Source organism: Vulpes lagopus, chromosome 22 (genome assembly GCF_018345385.1).
Source record: "Vulpes lagopus strain Blue_001 chromosome 22, ASM1834538v1, whole genome shotgun sequence".
NCBI classification, from domain to species: Eukaryota; Metazoa; Chordata; class Mammalia; order Carnivora; family Canidae; genus Vulpes; species Vulpes lagopus.
Genome location: NC_054845.1, coordinates 723323 through 750114, shown reverse-complemented (window position 1 = coordinate 750114; position 26792 = coordinate 723323). Strand labels below are relative to the sequence as shown.

Sequence of the window (26792 nt, the reverse complement as noted above, 5' to 3'; positions counted from 1 at the left end):
TATATAAATCTGGGTTTTAAAAAAATATTTATTTTATTTATTCATGAGAGACACAGAGAGGCAGAGACACAGGCGGAGGGAGAAGCAGGCTCCATGCAGGGAGCCAGATGTGGGACTCGATCCCAGGACCCCGGGGTCATGCCCTGGGCCGAAGGCAGGTGCTAAACTGCTGAGTCACCCAGGCATCCCTATAAGTCTGGGTTTTTTTTGTTTTTTTTTTGTTTTGTTTTTTTCCTATAAGTCTGTTTTAAAGTAATTATAAGTTACTATAAAAAATGTTCCTTTTATAACATTAGAAATCTCAGGCAAAGCAAAAAGAGTTTTATGAGGTGGTCTCTCTAGTACTATTGACTCAAGCTTTGGTCTTCCCCAAAGTTAACCAGAATCCCTTCCAATGGTGAAAGTGATGGTTGTTTTGTAGGATTCGTTAATCTTAAAGAATGAGGAATTAGTTTCCTAGTTCCTGCTTTCTGCAATTTACATTAAACTTGTGTGTGATAAGTAATTTGCCATTACATAGTTTAAATCAGGAGAAAAAAATTGAAAACAAGGACTTTTGTTCAAAATAGAAATACCTTCAATAATTGGTACTGTTGACAACATAAGTTTTTCTTAAGGTACACAAGAAACTTTAGGTTTAGGTTTAGTTGTTCCAGAGTTGGGACATTAAAGTCTACGTAAGAATAGACTTAATGGTTGGCTTATAATTTGTTTTATGACTTATTCCAGTTTTCCCTTCATTCCCAACCACTCAGGAACTGGGAATTTTGAACTTTTAAGAACAGAAAGTGGCAGGACTGAAAAAGACATCAAACATTATATTCTGAACCCTTCTTATAGATGAGCAAATTGCAATCTAGGAGTTGCTTTGAACTTTCTAAATATTTAATAAGAAGCATTTTTCCCCAAAAAAGCCAAGAACAAATTTAGAACAAAGATGGCATGATAATGGACATGTTTACGTTCAGATTCTTAAAGCTCTTAAATTGGACCTGAATGATCCAAGAAATTGTATCAGTGGATTTTTATTAACTTTGTATTCATTAGAAATGCAGAAAATGTTCTTTATGTCAAAAAATTTGATAGTACTCAGTATCAAAAGGCATTTACCTCACTGAGGGGGGTACTCGACGGGATGAGCACTGGGTGATATGCTATATGTTGGCAAATTGAACTCCAATAAAAAAAATTTTTAAATAAAAAATAAAATAAAAAGAAAGGCGTTAACATGCTTTAGTAAGAACTCACAGCTAGTTAATTGCAAGTAGACTTTTATTGAATGATTAGAAAAAAAAATGTTTTCACAAAAATATTTGAAGAAAAATATACCATTTTATAGCTAAGTCTTACAGGGAAGAGAATTAGCTAACAAAACTTGAGTTCTGCAAATTAAGATAGGGAGTACATCTGAGCCTGTGGCCACTGCTCCAGGGAAGACACGTCCTATTTGGTCACACAAATACAGGATAAATCACACATTATGATTACGCAACCAATATACTTGTTGGAACTTTGTTTTTAAATTACTGTTCCTTGACATTATCACGTGTCTCTTTTTTCTAAAACTATATAATCCAAAAGTATAGCTCCCTCTTCTCATAAAATGCCAATGACATTAAATAGGATATAGGAGTGTCACGCTACCTCCTTCATTCATTGTGTCTGTTTTTAATACTAATAAGGCAATTTGACACAAATTATTCCTTTGGAACCAAGATAATTATCTCCTTCAAAATTGTACTCTGAGTGCTAACGACCATAGGTAGTTTGCAAAGAACAGGTAAGGCAACTGAAAATTGGGAAATCTGGGTCCAGAAGCTTGTAATTGGAAGGTAATAGCCCACAAGAGACCTTTACCTGCGTAAGGGAGCAGTGAAGCACTTTTGTGGGCTTAAGTGAGGAATTGGCGCATCTCCTCTCATTATCTGCTGCGTCTACAGTTGCCATCTGCAAGTTCTTCATCTCACTGGTGGCAGCTCATCGGGCCCTATCCTCGATGTTCTCAAGGGAAAAGATCAGTGGTTGGGCAGGAGTCACCGTGGTAAAGAAGGGAACTTGCTACTCTGTCCCTTTCCTCAGTCGAGAGCATCGGAGACTTGTCTTTGCAGTGTCTCCTGATGGAGCCCGACCTGAGTGCGAGCTCGTGGGCCTCTTTTCCCTGGTTTCTTTTCCCTTACAGTTTGGCCACTACTCTTATTTTCATCAGTCTATGTGATCTAAGTTGGGACAAATGTTTCCCTTTCCAGTAGCTAATTACTCTTTTGGTCTTCTGCTTTATTATGTTCCTTCCTTCTCAGTTCGATCTTCCATTCTTTTACTGTTCGAAAGTTCAAAATGAAGTAAATCCAATAATTAGATGGGAAGGCATGATGGAAACTCTCCTATCAGAGATGTTCTCATCTGTCGTGTCATCAAGGTCAAACTAGATCTTGATAATTATCACATGCAGCACAAATCTGTTTACCTAGTTCTTTTTCCTGCCTGCCTCCAACTTGGTTTATCTACTACCTCCCGATTATGCAAGCCTTGTGGTTCCTCACCCATGTTTGACATAGAACAGTGTGTATTTCCGAGATAAGTCTATGCTCTGTTAAAATGACTCAGAAGCAAGGGGTTGATGCTTGGTGACAAAACCATACTGCCACGGTGTCAAGGTGGAAACAGAGATTAGAATTCTAGCTGGACATGGATTTGGCATCCCTGTTACACCCTCAGGAATTAGGGGCCCAGGGACAGGAGGAACCTGAGGTTAAAATATTGAGCTGTAACAAAACTCAACAGTCTACGTGCCTGTGTATGTAGTTACCGTGGCTATTGCTTCGTGTTCTCGCCATGACGTTATGTTATATATTTGATTATATCTCTTAAGTAGTAAATGACTTTGCAGCAAAAGTGGCCTGATGGGAGATATAAAATGAATGAGAAATGGCAACATGTAGGCTTTTGTCTGAGTCATTAGTATACTCAAAAACCTAAATTTTTTCTTCATGAGCTGGAAATACGGTTTACGACTTTCAGAAAACGTTTTGTTTCCATAGCCTTAGGACTTCAGATCTTTATATAATAAACAGGGGGTGGTGGTGGTGGTGGTTTTTCTACTTTGTAAGTTTCTAGATTGCAAGGACAACAGGATAGTCCAGATCTTGGGACTAAGTGAAATGAAAGTTGAATGACCAGGTGTCCAAAGGCAACTGAAAGATGGCACATGAGTCATTTCAAAGAACTTTCTTTGTCCATGCAATTGTGGGTTTCAAAGTATAAGTATTAAAATTAGAGGTAGCATTTCTGCCTGCTTACAAGGCCAAATACGCATGTATCTCATTAAAAAGGTCACAAGTCACCTTCTGCCTTCCTTTAGCTATCAGTGACAAGGGTCTCTTGAATCTTAATAAAAGAATCTAATGCACACATACTTAAATAATTCCCTTTCGAACTAAACTCAATGTGAAGCAAATCTTGATGAAAAGACCATTCTAGAGACCAAGTCCCCATTTTTTCTAAAGGTTATGTTTTCTATCTTCTTCCTCTCTCAAATTTTGTTACCATTGATTTTAAACAGTACTTAATTCTTAAAAAGAAAAAAAAAGCTTCTCTAAAAAGGTAGGCAACTTTAAGAAAATAGTATATGGCTGTAAATGCCTTACGGGCATTGATACCATAGAAAAACTACATGAGTACTGTCTTTGGAGGAGTGTCTAATTGTCTGTTATATATAATACAACCATATATCCTCGTGCATAGACTGGTCCCACAGTAATCTGGTGAGGGCCCATTATATCAACCCTCTGCACCTCCGAGGCTGTAAAACTTCATACACATGCAGCACTGAGAACAGGCTCTGCTCTCTACCTCGACTAGGGCTTCTGTTATTTTAAAATTTACTGGATTGCTATTTGTAAAAATCCTTGCTTTTTGTTATATCACTGGGCTGCTTAATTCAATACCATAAACATTAATGTCAGGACTTCTGTAAATAGTATCTTGTCCAGATGGGTTATGTATGAAGTCTCAAGTCATCCAGTAACAGCTGGAACCCTAAGGTTCAAGGTGGTAGTAATGCTTTTCATCTGCAAAAATATCTTAAGGATAGGTTTCAAGGTAAACTCCTTCTACAGGGGTTGCTTTCTACTGCTTCATCATTTGTGTTAAGTTGGGATCCTTGACACAAATGGTTTGGATAAATGACCCACTACTAATTACTGTAGCTTAAGTGCTATTTCCTTGCCAAGGCATCTCAAGAAAAATCCTTCCTATATCTTATTTTTGTGTGTGTGTAAATTAACAAACAGTTATTTTAAAAGGAGTATCTTTAAAATGACCATTTGATTTCTTTGGTGATGCTACTACTGCCTCAGCAAGAAAGTGATATGCTATAGAGCGGATTACTGTGGCGTAGGACCTATGGTTAGCCCTTTAAATGACTAAAATCCAAGACCAAGCAGATAGAAATTGCTATTAACCTAAGAGTGCTTAATATATTTCATTTTAGTTATTCCCATATTCTTGATATTATCATAGACATTTTTTTTACATCCCAATGGAGTTATTTGTATTTATTCGTACCAGTTTTTGCTATTTCATGTATTTAAACTAGCACCAGCTTTATCCACAATTCAAGAAAGTTCTCCTTCTCCTCCTACAAAGTCAGGGCCCTTCACTCTCAATGTATGGGATGTCATAGTACTTGATGTTCTCGCCTGCCCACTGCTTCAAGGCGTCACTCAAGATCTCCTGGGATAGGCGGTGTGCAAATTCGAAAACCACAATTTTAGGCGCTGGTGGTTCCTTCGCTTCCTTTCTGACGGTAACTGGGGAAGGCATCCTGGGTAGGAATCTCTCTTCAGACATGAAGCTTTCTTCACTTGCATGTCGCTTCTCGCTCTCAAATGTGGTGGGAAATGGGAAAGTTTGCTTTGATTTCATGCAGCCCATGTTATGAAGAGTTTTGCGGGAAGTGAAGCAGAAGCAAAGACTACTTCATCTTTGGCAAAGACTGAGCTCGTCCTTGTGACACTAACCAGTGCTCCTCTTCCACGGGCGCTTCAGAAAACGTCTCTTTCTACCAGTCTTCACCTGTAGTGGTTTTCTGTGAAAAGAAAAGTTTCATTTTGAAGTCACCAAATGCAGACTACTACTGTATGATACGGTCCTCTTTGCCACTTGGGTCACTTGGAGGCATTGTGAGGTAACAACAGCGTTGTCCTATCGGTAGGAAGAAAAGATGACCACTCAGTGACACTGGCCATTTACAAAACAGGAAAATCTTTTTCTCAAGATCTTGAACATCTTCTAAAACTAAAAACCCAGTTAAACTTTTGGTAGCTTAGATTGATTTATGTTACACCAGAGTTCAGCAAACTTTGGGTCAAATTCTAGCTGCCTGTTTTTGTAAATTAAGTGTATTAGAACACGGCCGTGATATTTGTTTATGTGTCGTCTATGGCTCCTTTCCTGCTGCAGCGGCAGAGATGAGTGCTTGGACAGAGACCATGTGGCCTGAAATACCTAAAATAATTACTGTCTGGCCCTTTATAGAAAATGTTTGCCAACCTCTGATTTGTTCTGTTGAGGGAAACAAGCTTATAAAACATTTGTTCCTGCCTCAACCTCAGGAGCCTCAGTACATCTTGGACTGTTACTGAACTCAAGCCTTGTCACCTGGTTAGACGTCTGCAATTCAGACAGAGTGACAGCCTTTAGGCAGCACAAGTTAGATGTGGCAAAGCCACCTCTTTTTGCTTCTGAATTAGATGCTCTCTATCAAACTATATGAAAAGCTCAGATTAAAATCATATTAAAGATTTCCTCTCTTAAATGTTTCACTCTTGTTTGATGTCTGATCAGTAAGTAGGTTGCCGTGCTCTCTGTGCCCTCGAAGCTTCGCACCTGGGAGCTGTCACTGAATTAACTTCTCTTAAGGTAGGACTTAAGGATAGCTAAACACAAAGAGACTCCATTGGAAGGAGTCTAGCTATAAAAAGCACACAGACAGTATGTAAACTAGTGGGCAGGGACGCCCGCGGGGCTCAGCGGTTGAGCGTCTGCCTTTGACTCAGGGAGTGACCCCGGGGTCTGGGATCAAGTCCCACGTCGTCAGGCTCCTGCAGGGAGCCTGCTTCTCCCTCTGTCTGTGTCTCTGCCTCTCTCTCTCTCTCTCTGTGACTCTCATGAATAAATAAATAAAATCCTTAAAAAAAGGGGGGGACAGTGGCTGTATTCCAATAAAACTTCATAAAAACAGGCTAGCCCCCCCATAGGCCATTCTGGACTAAGTTCCAACAAAGAGTAAAACAAGACCATTTAAGGGAATATGTGACATAATCCAGACTCCTTCAAGGGTATTATTATCCACAATATCCTTCCTAGATGAATGGGGCAAAGCAGGAAAATGTGTCCCGTGTCCAACTTACTAGAAACAGACCCCCAAATGGCCCAGCATTTGATAGTTAACACAATTTAATAGAACTGTAAAACTGCTATTTAAATATGTTCAAGAACAAAGGCAAAATGATCATAAAGAGTGAATAAGTAGAGAATCTCATCAGAGAAATGGAAATTATAAAGCAGAAAGTACACTCAAGAACTAAAAGGAAAATATGAGCTAATTGATACTTAATAATGAACTTGAACATATGAGTATAGATATATCAAATCTGAAAAACAGGACAATGATTTTTATATTCTGAACATTCTGAGAAACCACTAAAAAGATAAAGTATATCTTGGGGATCCCTGGGTGGCGCAGTGGTTTGGTGCCTGCCTTTGGCCCAGGGCACAATCCTGGTCGGGCTCCCGGTGCATGGAGCCTGCTTCTCCCTCTGCCTATGTCTCTGCCTCTCTCTCTCTCTGTGTGACTATCATAAATATTTTTTTTTTAAAAAAAGTATATCTTAATGAGGAATTAGACATGTTTAACCCAGAAAGCAGCAGGAAAGGAATAATATAGGAAGAAAAAGGAAAACGCGACAATTAGAGAATAGCAAAGTGGCTCACTTAAATACATTTCAAAAATTTGGAAGGAAATGGACTAAAAATTTCAGCTAAAAGGCAGACTAGTTAAAAAGATCCAACCCACACAAACCTAGTCAACAGATCTTTGCCAGAGGAGCGAAGGTGACACAAATAGCAAAGATAGTCTTTTCAACAGGTGCTGGAACAATGTTATATATATACACACAGATCTTACACCTTTCACAAAAATTAACTCAAAATGGATCACAGATCTAAGTGTAAAACATGAAACTATAAGACTCCTAAGAAGATAACATCTAGGAGTTAAATCTAGATAATGTAGATGAACTTGGGTGTGGCAATCACTTTTCAGATAGAACACCAAAGGCCTGAGCCATGAAAGAAATAATTGAGATTTTGGACTTCAAGTTAAAAACTTGTGCTTTGTGTAAGACACTGTTAAGAAAATGAGAAGCTAGGAGACTAAGAAAAATATTCAAAAGCATATCTGACAAAGGTTATGTATAATGTACAAAACTCAAACAACCTGATTTATTTTTCTTTTTTATAAATTTATTTTTTATTAGTGTTCAATTTGCCAACATATAGAATAACACCCAGTGCTCATCCCATCAAGTGCCCCCCTCAGTGACAGTCACCCAGTCACCCCCACCCTTTCTACCACCCCTAGTTCGTTTCCCAGAGTTAGGAGTCTCTCATGTTCTGTCTCCCTTTCTGATATTTCCCACTCACTTTTTCTCCTTTCCCCTTATTCCCTTTCACTATTTTTTATATTCCCCAAATGAATGAGACCATATAATGTTTGTCCTTAAAAATGGGCAACAGATCTGAACAGACATCTCACCAAAGAAACATACGGATGGCAAATAAGCATATGAAAAGATGTTCAAAATTCTACCTTAAGGAACTGCAAATGAAAACAACATTGAGATATCATTATAACTTATCAAAGTGGTGAAAATTCAAACACTGATGACATCAAATGCTGGCAAGGATGGGGAACAGCAGGAACTCATTCACTGCTGTTGAGAATGCAAAATAGTACAAGCACTTTGGAAGGCAATTTGGCAGTTTCTTATAAAACTAGACCTAATTTTGCCATCTGAACCAGTAGTCATACTCCTTGGTATTTACCTTGATGCATTGAAAAATTGTGTCCACACAAAAACTAACACATGGATGCTTATAGTAGTTTTGTTCATAACTGCCAAAAGTTGGAAGCAACCAAAATGTCCTTCAGGTGAGTAGATAAACAGTGGTATATCCAGATAATGAAATTTTATTAAGTGCTAAAAAGAAATGAGTTATCAAGTCATAGAAAGAAAAGGAGGAACCTTAAATAATGCTTATTACTAAGTTCAAGAAGCCAATCTTTCCAACTCTCTGATATTCTGAAAAGAGTAAAATCATGGAGATTGTAAAGTCCAGTGGTTGTTGCCAGGAGTTAGGAGGGAGGGTTGAACAGGTGGACCATAGAGCATTTGTAAGCCAGTGAACTGCTCTAGATGATACTACAGTAGTAGATACATACCGTTATAGATTTGTCAAAATCCATAGAATGTACAGCAAAGAGTGAGCCCTAATGTAAACCATGGACTTTGAGTAACGATTGTATGTTAATGTAATAAATGTACCACTCTGGGACGTCGATAGAGGGTAAGGCTGTATGTTTGGGGACTGGGGGACAGGAGCTATCTGTACTGCTTGCTCCAATTTGCTGTGACCCTAAAGCTTCTCTTAAAAAAGTCTCTTTAAAAAATCCAACTATATGCTAACTATAAGAGACCTGCTTTAAAGGTTGCCAGCAAGAGGTTAAAAAGGATACACTATGCAAATAGGAAGCATAAAAAAGTCGCTGTGATTATATGAATGTCAAAGTAGACTTCAAGACCAGGGGGATTGCCAGATATAAAGAGGGATATTTTATGTGTTAATGAGAAAGATGTGATAATCATAAATGCATATGTAACTATTAACAGTTTCAAAATACATGAAGGAAAAACTGACAGAGCTAAAGGGAGAAATTAACATTGCTCTCTCAGTAACTGAGAATACCCAAAGGAACAAAATGCGGAATTCAAGTTTTGAACAACCCTAGGATTCAACTTGAGTTCACTGACATTTATAAAAGGCTATATACCCAACAACTGTGGGATACATATTCCCATCAAGTGCATATAGAACATTTACTAAGATGAACTACATGGTAGTCTCTAAAGATTTCAAAAGCTTGAAACCTTAGAGTATATTTTCCAAACACCACAGAGTTAAATTAGAAATAATTGGTAATAAAATACCCAGAAAAGCTCCAAACACTTAGAAACTATAACATTTCTGAATAACCCACAGGGCAAAGAAGAAATCAAAAGGAAAGATTTATTTATTTTTAGAGAAGGAGAGCGAGAATGCTGGGGGGGCGGGCAGCAGAGGGAGAGAAGAAAGTCTCAAGCAGACCCCACGGTGAGCGTAAAGCCTAGCATAGGGTTTGATCTCGTGACCCTGAGATCATGACCTGAGCTAACACCAACAGTCAGATGCTTTACTGACTGCACCACCCAGGCTCCCTGCCAGTGATCTTTGTGATATCAGCTGCAGAAACATATTTTTGTTGGTATGTCTCCTAAGGCAAGGGAAACAAAAGCAAAACCAAAATACTGCGACTACATCAAAATAAAAAGCTTTTACACAGCAAAGGAAATCATCAACAAAATGAAAAGGCAACCTCCTCAATAGGAGAAGATATTTGCAAATGATATATCTGGAAAGGGGTTAACACCCAAAAAATATAAAGAACTTCTACAACCCAACACAAAAAAAACAATGTGATTAAAAAGGGAGCAGAAGACCTGAATAGATATTTTTCCAAAGAGGACACACACACAAGGCCAAGGGACACGTGGAAAGGTGCTCAACATCACTAATCATCAGGGAATTCAAATCACAACTACAAGGAGATACTGCCATGTATGACTAGAGAATGACTAGAATCCAGAAAGAAAGAAGAGCTGGTGAGGATGTGAAGAAAAAGGAACCCTGTGCACTGCTGGTGGGAATGTAAACTGGTGCAGCTACTGCGGAAAACAGCATGGCTGTTCTTAAAAAAAAAAATTAGAAATGCCACATGATCCAGTAATTCCACTGCTGGATATTTACCCAGAGAATACAAAAACACTAATTTGAAAAGCTCCCTGCACCCCTATGTTATTGTAGCATTGTTTGCAATAGCCAAATATGGAAGAGATCCAAGTCCATCAGCAGGTAAATGGATAAAGAAGCTGTGACTTACGTGTATACGTGCATACATGCATACGCAACGGAATATTATTCAGCCATAAAGAGAAACGAGACCTCGGCATCTGCAATGATGTGCATGGACGTAGGAGGTATTATAATGTTAAGTCAGAGAAAGACAAGTACCATATGAGGTCACTTATATGTGGGACCTAGAAACAAATGAAGAAACAAAAAACAGACTCTCAAATATGGAGAACAAGTTGGTGGTTGCCAGAGGAGAGATGAGGGGGGGGGAATGGGTGAAATGATAAAGGCCATTAGGAGGTACAAGCCTAAAAATAAAATAAAATAAAATAAAATAATAAAATAAAATAAAATAAAATAAAATAAAATAAAATAAAATAAAATAAAATAAAATAAAAAAATAAATAAAAAGAAGGTACAAACCTCCAGTGAGAGATGTCATGGAGATGAAAGGCACAGCATAAGGAACACAGTCCCTAATGTATGACACTGTGTAGTGACTGTCACTACTCTTACAATGGTGAGCACTGAGCAATGTGCAGCGTGGCGGCATGCGTGTGTCATACACCTGAAACTAATACAACATTGACCATACTTCAATAAAAATATTAAAAATCCCTCCTTTCAAATTTCTGAATCTTCAGATGCATCAAGAGCTGTCAGCGAGGGTTGCCTGGGTGGCGCATCCGACTTGGTGTTTGGCTCAGGCAATGCTCTCAGGGCTGTGAGACTGAGCCCCGTGTTCCTCTCAGTGTGGGGCCTGCTTGAGACTCTACCCGCCCCCCCGCTCCTCCTCCATCTCAGGGCTCTGAAGGAATGAGTGCATGGACGAAGTCTTTAAAAGAAAGAGCTGTGAGAATATTCTTTAACCATCCAGCCAGTTTGTAGAGCCTCTACGATGTGTTCAGAGCCAGCGTCTGTAGGTGCTCTCAAGCTTATTGAACAAAACAGAGAGAATCAGAACAAGATGACAATTTATCCCAGGCTGTCAGTAGTGGAGATTTCCAGAGAAGGCCCTTATGTATCTTTGCCTTCACAGGTGGTGTGGCCGTTTTTTGTTCATGCCCGAGGCAGCTGAATAAGACATAAGGGGGCCTCTCCTCCTGCCACACCCTCTTCTTCACTCCCCAGACCCCAACACACACAGGCCCACGTAGACAAAGGAAAGTTCCTTGTACTTGCTTCCCTGTCAGCCATGCCCCGGCCAGGTGGGCAACTGCACTCGTGACGCATGAGTCAGGCGCAGTAAGTCCTGAAGCTCGTTGCTCAAGCAGCTGTCCTTGAATGGAGGCGGGTGCGCCTGAAGAGCAAGGCAACAAGGTCAGACCATTGTCCTTGTTTTGTCACAGCTGGACTATCCTGCAGACCCCGTAGCTGAAACTAGGAATCTGAGCTTGAATTAGAACATGAAACCAAAACGAATGAAAAATGGCTGTTCAGCCCTAAACTTAGTGCCGTCTGAACATCACGATGCTCTATGAAGTGCAATAAAGCACAGCACAGTGGACTCCTACAGACAGTGACGGAGTAGACTGTAGGTTACAAATCATAACCAAGTATCTGGAACTTTTCGCAGTGAATTGTCCATCTATCTCTCTCTCTTTTTTTTAAAGATTTTATTTATTCATGAGAAACACAGAGAGAGGCAGAGACACAGGCAGAGAAGCAGGCTCCCTGCAGGGGGCCCGATGCGGGAATTGATCCCGGGACCTGGGATCACGCCCTGGACCAAAGGCAGGCGCTCAACCGCTGAGCCACCCAGGTGCCCATCTCAATCTCTCTCTCTCTCTCTCTCTCTCTCTCTCTTTTTAAAGATTTATTTTAGAGCATGGAGGAGGGCAACTGAGAGGGAGAGAGGGAGAGAGGCAGGAAGAGAAGCAAGCTCCCTGCTGAGCAGGGCCCCGATGCAGGGCCTAATCCCATGACGGTGAGATCACCACCTGGGCCAGAAATCAAGATCTGGGCCCTCAAGTGACTGAGCCCCCCCGGGCACCTCCATCTATCTGTTTCCATTGAGCATATCTCATTTCCACTTTCCCCTTTACTCTTTCCCTGGTGTCTTATGGTTATTTTATGCAACAGAAAGGAATTACTTTTCCACCTTTTATAAAGTACATCGATGTAGAGCTGTATGTAAGCAGGTTAAACATGCTGCCTGGGGACACAAGTGTCCTTAATAGCGATGAGGAGAGACCAACTGCACTCAGGTTCTAGAACTCAAACCTTTTGAATCTGTCCTCAGGGATCTCACAGCTCTGTCACACTGCCTCCCTTTCAGATTTCACGATCTGTGCCGAATCAGATAAACTGTATTTATGGAATAATTTATTTTACAAGCCCATTCTTCAAAAGAATTGTCTTAAAGGGGATAGGGTACAATGAACACTCAAACACAGCACTGTAAACCTGTTGAACAGTTGCATGACAATTCTAGCCCAGACATCCCACTTTCAGAAATCTAAAAGAAATGATCAGAGTTGACAACCAAAATTTATACATAAAATTTTTCATGGTAGTCTTTTTATAATTAGAACAATTGAAAATAACTTACATATACAATGATATGATATTTATTATCACAGGCCTATGTCCTGGAATATTAGGTAACTATTAAATAACTATGGTAGTTAGCCTCTAAAATGGTCCCCACCTCTTAGAATTCCCATCCCTTGTTTAATTCCCTATCTTTGTAGGACTGATGATTCGCTTCTAACAACAGAGTATAGCAAAAGTGATGGGATGTCATTTCCCAGATTAAATTTCAAGGAGACCATGGCTCCTATCTTATACTTCTCTTCCTCTGATGGAAGCCAGCTTCTGTGTTGTGAGAAGCCCTGTGGAGAGGTCCATGAGGCAAGGAGTTGAGGGAAATCTGTGGACAGCAGTGGGTATAGAACCCAATTAAGCCTTCAAGTGAGATCATAGCTCCAGCTGACAACTGTGTGAGGCTCTGACGGAGGGGCACTCAGCTAAGTTGCACCCAAATTCATGATCCACAGAGACTGTGTATGTTTGTTATTTTAAGCCACTTAGTTTTAGGGTATTTCATAATATATTGATGGTAGCTTCTGGGGTGCCCAGGTGGCTCAGTCATCTAAGCATCTGACTCTTGATTTTGGCTTAGGTCATGATCTCAGGGTTTTGAGATTGAGTCCCACATCATTCTCTACACCCAGTGTGGAGCCTGCTTAAGAGTCTCTCTCTCTCTCTCTCTCTCGCTCGCCCTTTCCTCTGCCCCACCTGCCTCAAATAAATATATAACTAACTAACTAAATAAATAAATAAATAAATACTTTTAAAGAGAATACTTAGTAACATGAGGAAATATATTTCCATATTTCATGTTAAGTTTTTAAATTACTAGTAAAGTGGTTTATTTATCCATGGCAAAACAAAAAATTTTGGCTTCTCATAACAAAAACACTGTTTAAAAACATGTACTAAAAAAAAAAAAAAAACATGTACTGTGGACTCACATATTTGTTACTTGAAGCAGTAATTTCCTACATTTCCATTCCCTGAAAATATTTTCAAGACTGTTATAAAACCTATCTTGTAATATCATATGATTTTTAAGTATAATTATTAGCTTAAAAAAAGACACCAAACATGGAAAATATTACAACCTGCCTCATAAAATGTGGTAGAAAAGTTTACAAAGATCAGAAGACTATCCAAGTCTTCAGAATCGATCATTTTTAAAAGCAGGAAAATACACATGTACGATTCTAATTTTTAAGATTTATAGGCTTTAAAAATAATATCATTAAATACAAGAAAACAGAGTTGCTCTTTGGATGGTGGGATACAGGATTACAGGTGTTCTTCTTCCCAAATGCTTTCAAATACACATACTATTATTATCAGAAATATGTCTTTTTTAAAAAGTCAAACTTAATATAATACTTTTTAGCTGCTCCAAACCCAGATTTAACACTAACTTGAGATTCACCACTTTGTGAATAGAGCAGCACTGGACCCACCAATCCAAGTACTTAATTAGCAGAAGAAATAGGGCTGTACTACATCTAAGTTTGTTGGTTTGTCTTTAAGAAGCCGTCAGGCTAAGTCAAGTGAGAGAGTTAAACTAATGCCAACTTGGTCAGAACCAGGCACACGTTTGTGAGGAGAAATGGCAGATGCCTTCCATGGCACGGGTTCCTAAAGATCAAGGTTGATAAATCACAATATTAAACAGCTGAACAACTCCTGTATGTCCCATAAATTCAGTGTCAATCATCTGTGATTTAGCTAAGTATTCCCGAGACTTCCATCCTACACTACCACCATGAGCTTCGGGGCGAGGCTGTCCATGTGCAGTGTGAAGTGGGCTTCTTAATCCTGACACTATATGTACAGGAGGACGGGAGAAGTTGTTTGATATTTTAGGGTTTGATAAAATTTTTTTTTTTTGTGAAGCCATTTCTCATTTCTTTGAGTGTAGACTGGTAGGTCATCCAGATCCTGGTCCAGGTTCTTAAAAAAAAAAAAAAAAAAAAAGGCACCTTGAGGCTTTCAGGGAAGATGACAGGATAGGAGGATCCTAAGCTCACCTCATCCCATGGATACATTTAAATAGCACCCACATCAATAAAAGTAACCCCCAAAATGACCCAAAAAGTAGCAGAACAGACTCTTCACAGCCACACATAGAGAAGAGGCCACATCAAAAATGGTTGAAAGGAGGTAGACAGGGTCAGGAACCAAGCTGACCCACAAGACTGTCCACAGGAGGGAGAGATGCTACAGGTGTGCAGAGGCAAGAGTCTTCAGGCACCCGAAGCAGGGGATCCATACTGGGAAGACGAATCCCCACAACATCGGGCTTTGAAAGCCAGAGGGGTTTAACTTTGCAGGTTCTTACAATCAGTGGGGCTCAACACCTAGAACTTTAAAAATCAGCTGGTCTGGCTCTGGGAAACCCACGAGGAAGGAGGACACAGAGTCCTCATCCCCAAAGAGACAGTACAATAGACAGTCTGGACATACAGCACAGAAGCAGCAGCTTGCCAAGTGCCTCAGGTACATAGGAAGGTTTATTTACACTGATCTCAGAACATGTGCTGGAGGGACAGGAATCTGCAGGAGGCTCCTCTAGGAACAAAAGGGCTGGCAGGCACCATTTTCCTCCCACCCCTCCCAGACACACAGACACCTGCAGGGACCTAATGAACATTCTCTAACCTAGCTTGCTAATAGCATGTCCCAATCCTGCATTCTTCTGCAGTCCCACCCTCTTCAGCCCATCCTCCACAGGAGTTCTTTTTTTTTTTTTTTTTTTTTTTTTCTCCACAGGAGTTCTGAAAAGGGGCTCTGGTCTCCTCCCACAGCAGGCCAGTGCAAACCTTACTAACACCACCCATCCCATTCCCGCATACTTCTATGGACCTGCCCCACCCGACCTGCCCTGGGCAGGAGTCCGTCTAAAGCAGAGCCCCAAGCATTGTGCAAGCAGCCCCAACAGGGGCCAGCTCCACTCCAAAGTGACTTCTGCCCTGGGACGAAAAGAAGTTATCACACACATCGGTCTAACTGGGACACCAGTAGTGGGCTAGGGGCAGATGGCTGGTCTGACTGCAGGCCCCACCTCCCAACAAAAGCCCTGCAGTTTGGTGCTACTGCAGTCCTGGTAAATGCCTGATCTGACCCAATTCAAGCTCAATGTGGCCCCAGACTGGTGCACTAATAACAGAGGGAGCAAGCCCTGCCCACAACAGGGAAAGAGACCCATTGCAGATTACTGCACTGAAGGCAAATGTGGTTCAGCCGCAATAGCAGGGTGCATGCAACACACATAGGAGGCATCCCAGGAGTGCCAGGTTGTGGTGAACAGGGGACACTGCACTGCAGGGCACTCCAGGACCTCTTCTTCATAAGGCCACTACTTTCAAGACCAGGAGACATAGCTGACTTTCCTAACATACAGAAATAGACACAGAGATTTAGAAAAAAAAATGAGAAGACAGAGGAATATATCAAATGAAAGAACAAGATAAAATCACACCAAGATAACTAAATGAAATGGAAATAAGTAATATGTGTGATAGAAAATTTAAAGTAATGGTCATAAAGATACCCATTGGAGTTGAGAAAAGAGAAGATTTCAGTGAGATCTACAACAGAGATAGAAAACATAAAAAAGAATGAATCAGAGTGAAGAACTCATCAACTTAAATTAAAAATACACTAGTAGGAATAAATAGTAGACTGCAGGAAGCGGAAGAATGGATTAGTGACCCGGAGGACAGAGTAATGGAAAGCAATCAGGCTGAAGAGGACAGAGAAAGAAGAAAAGCAAGGATAGATGAAAGGAATTTAGCAACACCATCAAGTGTAACATTGGCATTATAGGAATTCCAGGAGAGTGAAGGGGACAGAAAATTTATTTGAAGAAATAATAGCTGGAAACTTCCTGAATCTGGGGAAGGAGACAGAAATCCAGATCCAAGAGGCACAGAGAGCCTTCAACAAAATCAACCCAAGGGGGTCCACATCAAGACATGTGGTAATCTAAATGGCAAAAAGTAGTGACAGAGAATTTTAAAAGCAACAAGAGGAAAGAAAACAGTTACATGTAAGGGAAACCCCATAAAGCTATCAGTTGATTTTTCAGCAAAAACTTTGCAGGTCAGAATAGAATGGATGATATATTCAAAGTGCTGAAAGGAAAAAGTTCTGCAGCCAAGAATATTCAGCAAGGCCATCATTCAGAATAAGAGAATAAGAGAAATAAAGAGTTTCCCAGAGAAACAAAAGTTAAAGGAATTCATGACCACTAAACCAGCCCTACAAGAACTGTTAAAAGAGACTGAGTAGAAAGAAAAGACCATAAGTAGGAATAGGAAAAGTAGGAAGCACAAAAGCAACAAAATTAGGGATATCTATAAATATCAGCCAAGGGAATCACAAAATAAAAAGTTGTAAAGGATGATACCATATACCCAAAATGTGGCGGGTAGGGGAAAGATTAATGAATAGCTTCAAACTTCTTAAGAAACCATCAACAAATGAGAATGAAAACACAACAGTTCAAAATCTTTGAGACACAGCAAAAGCTGTTCTAAGAGGTAAGTTTATAGCAATACAGGCCTACCTCATGAAGCAAGAAAAATCTCAAATGAACTAACTTTGCACCTAAAGGAGCTAGGAAAAGGAGAACAAACAAAACCAGCTGAAAGAGGAAATCTTAAAGATTAGAGCAGAAATAAGTGAAATAGAAACTAAAAACAAACAAACAATAAAACAAAACAAAACAAAAAACCCCACAACCAATAGAACAGATCAATGAAACCAGGAGCTGTTTCTTTGAAAAGAATCCACAGCTAACAATTCAATGGTGAAAAATGGAGAACTTTTCCCCTAAGGTCAGGAACAAGACAAAGGACGTCCACTCTCACCACTTTTATTCAAATATTGCTGGAATCCTAGCCACAGCAATTAGACAAGAGAAAGGAATAAAAAGCATCCAGATTGGCAAGGAAGAAATAAAACTTTTGCTATTTGCAAATGACATAATAGTATAGATAGAAACCCTAAGGACTCCACCAAAAAGCTATCGGAACTGATAAATGAATTCAGTGGGGTTGCAGGATACAAAATCAACATACAGAAATCTGGGGCATTTCCATATGCTAATAATGAAGCAGCAGCAAGAGAAATTAAGAAAACAATCACATTTACAATTCCATCAAAAATAATAAAATACCTATGAATAAATTGAACAGGTTTGGAAGACGTGTACTTTTAAAACTATAAAACACTGATGAAAGAAATTGAAGATGATATAAATAGAAAGACATTCCAGGCTCATGGATTGGAAGAACATATATCGTTAAAACATCTACACTACCCAAAGCGATCTGTAGATTTAATACCCATCAAAATACCAACAGCATTTTTCACAGAACTAGAACAATCCTAAAATTTGTATGGAATCACAAAAGGTTCCAAAAAGCCACAGCAGTCTTGAAAATGGAAAACAAAACTAGAGGTATCACAATCCCAGTTTTCAAGTTATATTACAAAGCTGTAGTATAACTTGTATAACAGTATAACAGCTGTGCTATTTTGACACAAAAACAGATACATAGATCAATACAACAGGATAGAAAACCCAGAAATAAATCCATATATATGGTCAATTAATCTCTGACAAAGAAGGCAAGAATATCCAAAGAGAAAAGGACAGTCTCTTCAACAAAGGATGCTGGGAAAACTGGACAGGTACATACAAAAGAATGAAACTGGAGCACTTTCCTACCCCCCCCCCACAAAAATAAACTCAAAATGGATTAAGGACCTGAATGTGAGACCTGAAACTGTAAAATCCTAGGAAAGACCACAGGAGGTAATTTGTCTGACATTGGCCATAACAACATCTTTCTAGATGATAGGTCTCTTGAGCTAAGGGAAACAAAAGCAAAAATAAACTACTGAGACTACGTCAAAATAAAAAGCTTCTATTTAGCAAAGGAAAAAAATCAACAAAACTAAAAAAGAACCTACTGAATGGGAGTAGATATTTACAAATGACATACTTGATAAGGGGTTATATCAAAAATGCATAAAGAACTTACACAATTCAACACCAAAAAATAAAAATCCCTTTTAAAAAACGGGAAGACATAAAGAGACATTTCTCCAAAGACATACAGATGGCGAACAGACATATGAAAAGATGTTCAATATCAGTCATCATCAGAGAAATGCAAATCAAAACTACCTCACCCCTGTCAGAATGACTAAAATAAAAAACACAAGAAACAAGTGTTAGTGAGGATGTGGAGTAAAAGGAACCCTCGTGCACTGTTGGTAGGAGTGCAAACTAGTACAGCCACTCTGGGAAACAGTATGGAAGTTCCTCAGGAATTTAAATAAAACCAAAAATAAATTAAAATTAAAATTACCATATGATTCAGTAATACCATTACTGGGTATTTACCCACATAATACAAAAACACTAATTTGTAAAGAAAGATACATGCATTCGTATGTTTATTGCTATTTTATAGCTACTTATAATAGCCAAGATATGGAAACAACCTCAGCGCCCATCAATAGATGAGTGGATGAAGCAGATGTGGTGTATGTACGTACAATGGAGTATTACCTCCCTACAAAAAGGAGTGAAATCTTGCCGTTTGCAACAACATCAATGGATGTACAGAGTATAATGCTAAGTGAGATGAAGCATTTAGAGAAAGACAACACGTGATTTCACACATATGTGCTATTCAAGAAACAAAACAAACATATACAGAAAACCAGACTCTTAACTATAGAGAATTAATGCTTATCAGAGGTGAGTGAAATAGGTAAGGGTATTAAGAGTACAAGTATCACAATGAGCACTGATTAATGTATAAAATTGTTGGATCACTATACAATACCCCTGAAACTAATAAAACGCTCTTCTCTCTGTGTGTGTCTCTCTGTGTCTCTCATGAATAAATAAATAAAATCTTTAAAAAACACTAAACATTAATTATACTAGAATTTAAAAACCAATTTTGAAGAAAATGACTCCCTGATATCATAAAATACCAAACTCAAAAGAAAGGCTCCGCTAGACAAAATGAGTTTATACTCAAAATCAGTGGGTTGAGTCTGTTTTTCACAGTTTTCTTTCAACTTCACTGGGCCGGTGAAGAGAAATATGTAGATGCTATACATTAGCTATGTTTAGCAAATCTGTATTTAAAGCTCAGAAAAGTCAGGGAAAAAAAATGATTTTTTTCATAAAATTTCTTCAAATGGCTTTTAACTGGATAAGAGTAGAGGATTTTAATTAGCAATGTGACCACAGGCATTTTTCTTTGCTTCTCTGTTTTCTAGTCTCTAAACTAGGGTAGTAATTCCTGCCCCAAATTCCTCCTTCGATTGTGGTCAGGAAAAACAGAAAGCATTAGAGAAATGCAGTAGCTATTCTGGTACTATATTAATATAAGATCATTACCGAATTGATAATAAGGTAAGAGGAAGTAAGAAAAATTGAAAAGGAAGGAGAAACCGGCATTTGAGCTGATTGTTTTGGAAAACTCATACTTCTAGGTTCTGAACAGTTCTCCTAATCCCATTCACAAAAGTCCAACCTACAAGAAACATATGAGATTACCCAATCTCAAAAGTAAAAGCCATATACTCCAAAATAATCCTAAAAATGTCAATCCTTGTAATTCTATTACAATGTGAATGCACTGCTTCCACTGGGATGGATGGTATATTTGTCTGTCCCTCATATGCCTATGAATTCACGGAGGGCACAGACTTTGCCTTTCTCAAGCCTGAACTTTAATAAGTAGTTTCTAGTCAAGGTTGGCCCAAAAAACCTAAATCTTAGTCACTTTAATGGATCAAATTATCTTAAGTAACATTTTTTCTGAGTCATTAAATTTTATTTACCTCAAATGCCATTGAGGAATTTGAAGATCAGAGTTTGCCATCCCAAAATGTGGCATAAGGATTGTTTTGAGCCAAAGGCAATTAGTTTTTGCACCCCCTTGTTGTAAAAAAGTGGGGCATAAATTCCCCTTTGTAAAGGTGTCTCCATCTCCTATACAAAGAGGAGAGCTACTCCAGAGATAATTAGACAATGTTTATCTGCTTAACAATCCTTATTTATCATACATTTCCTAGTCACTTTCCCATTACTTACGTCTATCCCCAAGAGCCCCAAGCCCCAAGGTCTAGCCTCTTTCCCACAACTTATCACCCTTTCTTAAGATGATACATAAGTCTCCAACTCTGTTTCCCTGAAGCACATTTCTTTGTGACTCCCTTGGGCACATGGGTAATTAAATGTTTTTGTTCTCTCCTGTGAATCTATTAACCGTTTGATTTGCAGACCCAGCGAATGAACCTAAAAGGGTAGAGGAAGAGTTTTTCTCCTTCCCTTCAAATTCAAGATCAGTCTATGTTATATAGTGAAACCAAGTATTTTAGACCAAGTAGGAGGCATAAATAATAAATTGTGTTAAGTGCTATGCACTGAATTAAATTCCAGATAGCAGTATGCATACTTCTGAATACTATTATTATATATATATTATTATATATATATATATAAACTATTATTCTTATGTGGAGACATGGGAAAACATAAATCCACTTGGACTCGAGGTCAAAAGATCATGAATTCAGAAAGTTTTGCTATTTAAAGTCCGATCATTCTTTCATGATATATATACCACAGTCGTGAGGAGTCATTGTAGAGTTCCTATTTTCTGTAGCTGATACACTATTTCAGGGTGGGAGCTGGGGAGTGTGGCAGGGGCAGAGGTACATCTAATTTATACATTTTTAAAGCCCTCTTTTTACCTACTGGATTCAATTTCTCACTAATCCAAGGATATTTCCTCTCCCATCAAGTTGCTCTCCTTACTGCACACGGCCACACTCATTCTCCTCTTTCCAGCTTTCCTTTTGTGAAAACGCACCGCCTCTCCCTCATCTTCCCCCAGCACTCCCTCTCTCCTCCCTGTTGAACCAAATCCATACTATCTTCATGGCTCGGGAAGCCCATCTCCTGTGCGCAGACTCCTGGAATTCCTCCAAGCCTTAGAATTCTCTTCTTGAGGTGATGTCCACTTGGTCTAATTTCTAAGTGCTGTCTCCCCAAGTGAGATTAATTAAATATTCCTCAAAAGCAGTAGCCATTTCTCCTTTTGTTATTTTGCGCAGAACAGTTCTTACATCAAGGTGCTTAATAAATGCTAAATAAATTGTAGCTATTTATTAAATATCCATGTGCTTCAAAGTGTGTTAGATGTTGGGAATAAAGCTGCGTACTACACAGAGCTCTATTTCTTTCGGGGCACGTGAAAGCAAAGGCCACTCATGGTAGTGCTGGGTTGGAGTTCTGTTTGGCCAGTGCAGTGCTTAAGCTGTTGTGAATTAGAAGCTGTCTAGGCCGGGCCTTCATTCCCCAGGTCACAGGGCTCTGTCACTCCCCGGGTCCAGCGCCTCCCCAGCTTCCTTAGTTTTTGTTACCTTAAGTCCCTCGTGAAACACCTGAAGGGGAGCAGAATACACGACACCGAATTAGACCACTGTGGCTTGTAGATAATTGTGAGCTGAGGGCAATCAAGACGCAGTGGATTCAAAGAAAACTTCGATCTCTCCTTTAACTACTTAAAAGAATTGAGATGGGGCCTGGTTTATAAAAGGGTAATTCAGATAAAAGTTCCCTTCCATATATCTATAACTCTATCTATAGGACAGATCAAACATCTGATTGCCAAATACCTGCTTGTGTATCATCCTGGCAATTACCCACCTCTCCTTTAACCTCAGACCCCATACTATCCCTTAGCTCAGGATGGCACATAGCCTCACCTGCCCCACTTATTACTGGGTGTCGTACTCCTATGGGGCTCCTGTACAGATATTTTTAAAACTTTTTTAAATTTAAATTCAAGGGGATCCCTGGGTGGCGCAGCGGTTTGGCGCCTGCCTTTGGCCCAGGGTGCGATCCTGGAGACCCTGGATCGAATCCCACGTCGGGTTCCCGGTGCATGGAGCCTGCTTCTCCCTCTACCTATGTCTCTGCCTCTCTCTCTCTCTCTCTCTGTATGACTCTCATAAATAATAAAAAAATAAAAAAAAAAATTTAAATTCAATTTGCTGGGCAGCCCCGGTGGTGCAGTGGTTTAGCGCCGCCTACAGCCGGGGGTGTGATCCTGGAGACCCGGGATGGAGTCCCACGTCCAGCTCCCTGCATGGAGCCTGCTTCTTCCTCTGCCTGTGTCTCTGTCTCTCTCTTTCTCTCTCTGAATGAATGAAAAAATAAATAAATAAATAAAAATAAATAAGTTCAATTTGCCAACATACAGTATAACACCCAGTGCTCATCCTCTTGTACAGATACAACTAATTTTGTTTTTCTCCTGTCAATCTGTTTATTTTTATTTTTTATTTGTCAATCTGTCTTATATCAATTTATCAGCCAAAAACCTAGAAGATTAGGGGAAAAAATCACCTCCCTAACACATCCTTCATTTCACTTTTAATTTATAAGCAATAAATTAAGTCTATAAGTAAAGGCTCTTCCTATTTCAGATACTTACAAATTCACTAAGAATTAGTCATTTTTATTTTTTATTTTTTTTTTAATTATTTATTTTTGATAGTCATACAGAGAGAGAGAGAGAGAGAGGCAGAGACACAGGCAGAGGGAGAAGCAGGCTCCATGCACCGGGAGCCCGACGTGGGATTCGATCCCGGGTCTCCAGGATCGCGCCCTGGGCCAAAGGCAGGCGCCAAACCGCTGCGCCACCCAGGGATCCCAGAATTAGTCATTTTTAAACTAACATCATTTACTTTTGTGATAGGTTAGGGATACTCAAGATGTTTATTTTTAGCAAAACATTTGATTAACATTTTTCTCATGATGTCTTACGAAGAAGACTGACCCATAGGCTGGAATAGTTTGATAAATACGGAGGCCAGTGCACTGGTTTGTCTCAGCAGCACATCCCGAAGGCCAGGTACGTCCCCAACCAGGGCTGCACTGGGTTCCCTGGGTACATTACTTTTAACAAGCACCCTGAAAGGGAGAAGTTCCTACCCTTATTTTATTAATCTGGGAAATAAGTTTCTCAAGCTCACAAAGCTCCTGACCATCACTGCCAAGCTCCAAAACCAGTCTCCAACAGTTCAGCACTTTCCACCGTGCCACTCGCCCAGAGAAGCTCCCATGGCAGAAGGACCCGTTTCTTATATCATCAATAACTTGAATGTCTGCTGAACAAACTCACCAAACGCGCAGGGGACATAAAAAGAGAAGGTACAGCTGGTACGATAGAGCCACAATTAAGACGCAACCCTACAGAGCAGCAAGGTGGAAACTGGAGGGGGGCGTAAAGTAACAGAAGAGGAAAACATGTTCACGTTCAAGAAATTTCTGACTGTATCATTAAAGCCTACCTTGGTAGCCATGTGGGGGGGCTGGGGGCGCTGAGGTTTGTAGCCAACCGGGGTGTGTCTCCTAGAAGGCAGTTAGGCCTAGATGATTTTATTTGGGGATGGGAACTGCCTGCACTGCCTGCTCAGATGGGACTGGATCACCGAGTTCCATCTGGGGCTCAGGATAGAAGCCCTAAGTCTCTACCACCTTAGACTCCTTAACTTTCTTAACTCTTCTTGGGTCACTGTCTCTCCTCACACTTAGCAAAGTTTCGGAGCCTCCTGCGGGACAACTCTGCGTGTCATTTCACTAGTTGGAGGCCTCGGGGAGGAGGAGGGAGCCCGAGGAGGAGCGGGTCCGGGGGCGGCCTCCGTGGGGCAGGAGGGCGGGGCCCCTCCAGGTGCTGAGCTCCGTCCCTGCAAGGCCGCGGGGGGCGGGGGATGCTAGGGCGACCGGAGGTCGGCGTGGGGTTGGGAAGCGGCCTCCCGGGCGGTCCTGGCCGCGATGCCTGGCGGCAGGAGGAGCCGAGAAGCCGGGATGCGCGTCTTCCAGGTCCCAGGTCGTCCCCACCCGGCGCGGCGGCGGCCTCGGGGGCGCGGAAGGGCCCGGCCCGGGGGACGGCGCGCCCAGCTGCTGCCCGCGGGGTTGCCCCGGGTCCTCCTGCGCCAGCCCGTCCCCGAGGCCGTAGCCACCGCCTCGCCCGGGGACCCCGTGGGCACGCGGCCCTAAGACACGCGGGGACCGCCCCGGGTTCAGTCCTATTGTCCTGCTTCGCTCGTCGGGTCCCTGGGTGCCCCCCGCCCGCGGGCCTCGCGGAGCTCTCCGACCCCGGGGGCCCCCCAGCTCCGGGGGCGCAGCCGAGCCCCGCGCGATGGGTTCGCGGGCGCACCTGTTACCTGAGTCCGCGGGGTCCGGGGGGGCTCAGAGCCGGTGCTTCCCGTGGGGCTCCGGCAGCGGGCGCGGGGGCCTGGCGGGGCGGCTGGGCTCCGGGGTCCGGGGTCCGGGGTCCGCCGCCCGGGGGGGACGGGGGGCCACGGACACGCGCGGCCGCCCACCTGCGGGCGGCGCCTCCAGCAGCCACGGCCCGGCGGCTGCGCGGCCGGGTCGGGAGGCGGGGGGGGGGCGGGAAAGGGGGGGAGCGGGGCGGGGGGAGGGAGGGAGCGGAGCAGGGGGGAGGGGGCACGGGAGCGGGGTGGGGGGGGTGGGGGGTGAGGGAGCGGAGCAGGGCAGCCGGGTGCACCAGAGCAGGGGGAGCCGAGCGGGAGGGGGTGAGAGAGAGGAGCAGGGGTGAGGGGGTGAGGGAGCGGGCCGTGGGGGGCGGGGGGCACCGGGCGGAGCAGCGGGAGCGGGGTGCACCGGAGCGGGGGTGGGGGGAGTGGGAGGCACCGGAGCGGGGGGGGGGCGGTGTGCGGGGCTGCGGCGGGCGGGGGTGCAGAGCCGGGGTAGGGGGGGTGCGGGGCTGCGGCGGGCGGGGGTGCAGAGCCGGGCGGGGGGCGATGCGGGGCTGTGCAGGGGTGCGGAGCTGCGGGGCGGCCCCTGGGGCGGCGGCACTTGGAGGTCGGGGTGTCCGCGAGGCCCGGGCCCCGCCCCCGCCGCGCTCCCCGCCCCGCCCCAGGCCCGCCGCCCGGCGCGCTCCGCGCCCCCCCGCCCCGCCGGTCGCCCCACGGTCCCGGGTGCTGCTGCCTCACGGCAGGAAACCCAACCCAGGAGTTCGGGGACGGGAGCCCCCGCGCCAAGCCCCCGCCCTCCTGACCCCGCGGGACCCCCCACACCTTCCTGACCCCGCGAGCCCCCCCCCCCCGCCCTCCTGACCCCGCGGGACCCACCCCGCCCTCCTGACCCCGCGGGACCCACCCCGCCCTCCTGACCCCGTGGGACCCACCCCGCCCTCCTGACCCCGCGGCCCCCCCCCCGCCCTCCTGACCCCGCGAGCCCCCCCCCCCCCGCCCTCCTGACCCCGCGGGACCCACCCCGCCCTCCTGACCCCGCGGCCCCCCCCCCGCCCTCCTGACCCCGTGGGACCCACCCCGCCCTCCTGACCCCGTGGGACCCACCCCACCCTCCTGACCCCGTGGGATGCCCCCGCCCTCCTGACCCCGCGGCCCTCCCCCCCCCCCCGCCCTCCCGACCCCGCGGCCCCCCCGCCCCCTGACCCCGCGGGCCCCCCCCGCCCCGCCCCCCTGACCCCGCGGCCCACCCCCCTCCTGACCCCGCGGGCCCCCCCCGCCCCGCCCCCCTGACCCCGCGGCCCACCCCCCTCCTGACCCCGCGGCTCCCCACCCCCGCACCCCAGGGGCCCTGCCCTCCCCTCAAGCCTGCGCTGAGCGCACGTCTGTTTCATGCTTCTCTATCCACACTCAAGGACGTTTTTCAAGTTTGTTCCTCCAGACGCGAGGCCCCTAAGCAAACGGTCTTCCCACGCGGCCGGCCGGCTCCCGAGGCGGGAAAAGCCTCCGGACGCCCGCGAAGCGCCTTGGGTGGGCTGCGGCTGCAAGGAGGCTTCCGCCCTGGGGACGTTAGGGACGCCTCCCCCCCTTGCCCGGGAGCTGAGGCCGGACGTGCCAGCGGAGGTGAGCGCGGGGAGGAGCCCCGGGGGGAGCACGGAGAGGAGCACGAGGAGGGGCACGGGGGGAGGAGCACGGAGAGGGGCACGGGGAGG

The 26792-nt window shown here is 43.3% G+C and overlaps 1 protein-coding gene across 3 annotated transcripts; it reads right to left on the bottom strand.

The window, feature by feature from the left end:
• Window positions 1-876: 876 nt before the first annotated feature.
• On the bottom strand, window positions 877-25155 carry C22H2orf88 (chromosome 22 C2orf88 homolog). Of its 3 annotated transcripts, none has more exons than XM_041736995.1 (2): window positions 25030-25155; window positions 877-5086 (listed from the first exon to the last, which is right to left on the bottom strand). In XM_041736995.1, the coding sequence occupies exon 2, from the start codon at window positions 4930-4932 to the stop codon at window positions 4645-4647; it is 288 nt and encodes a 95-aa protein (XP_041592929.1). In that variant the 5' UTR covers window positions 4933-5086; window positions 25030-25155; the 3' UTR covers window positions 877-4644. The 3 variants fall into 3 exon arrangements, with proteins under 3 accessions (XP_041592929.1, XP_041592930.1, XP_041592931.1); XM_041736996.1 differs by having other exon boundaries at window positions 25023-25101; XM_041736997.1 differs by lacking the exon at window positions 25030-25155 and adding an exon at window positions 22219-22336.
• Window positions 25156-26792: the final 1637 nt, after the last annotated feature.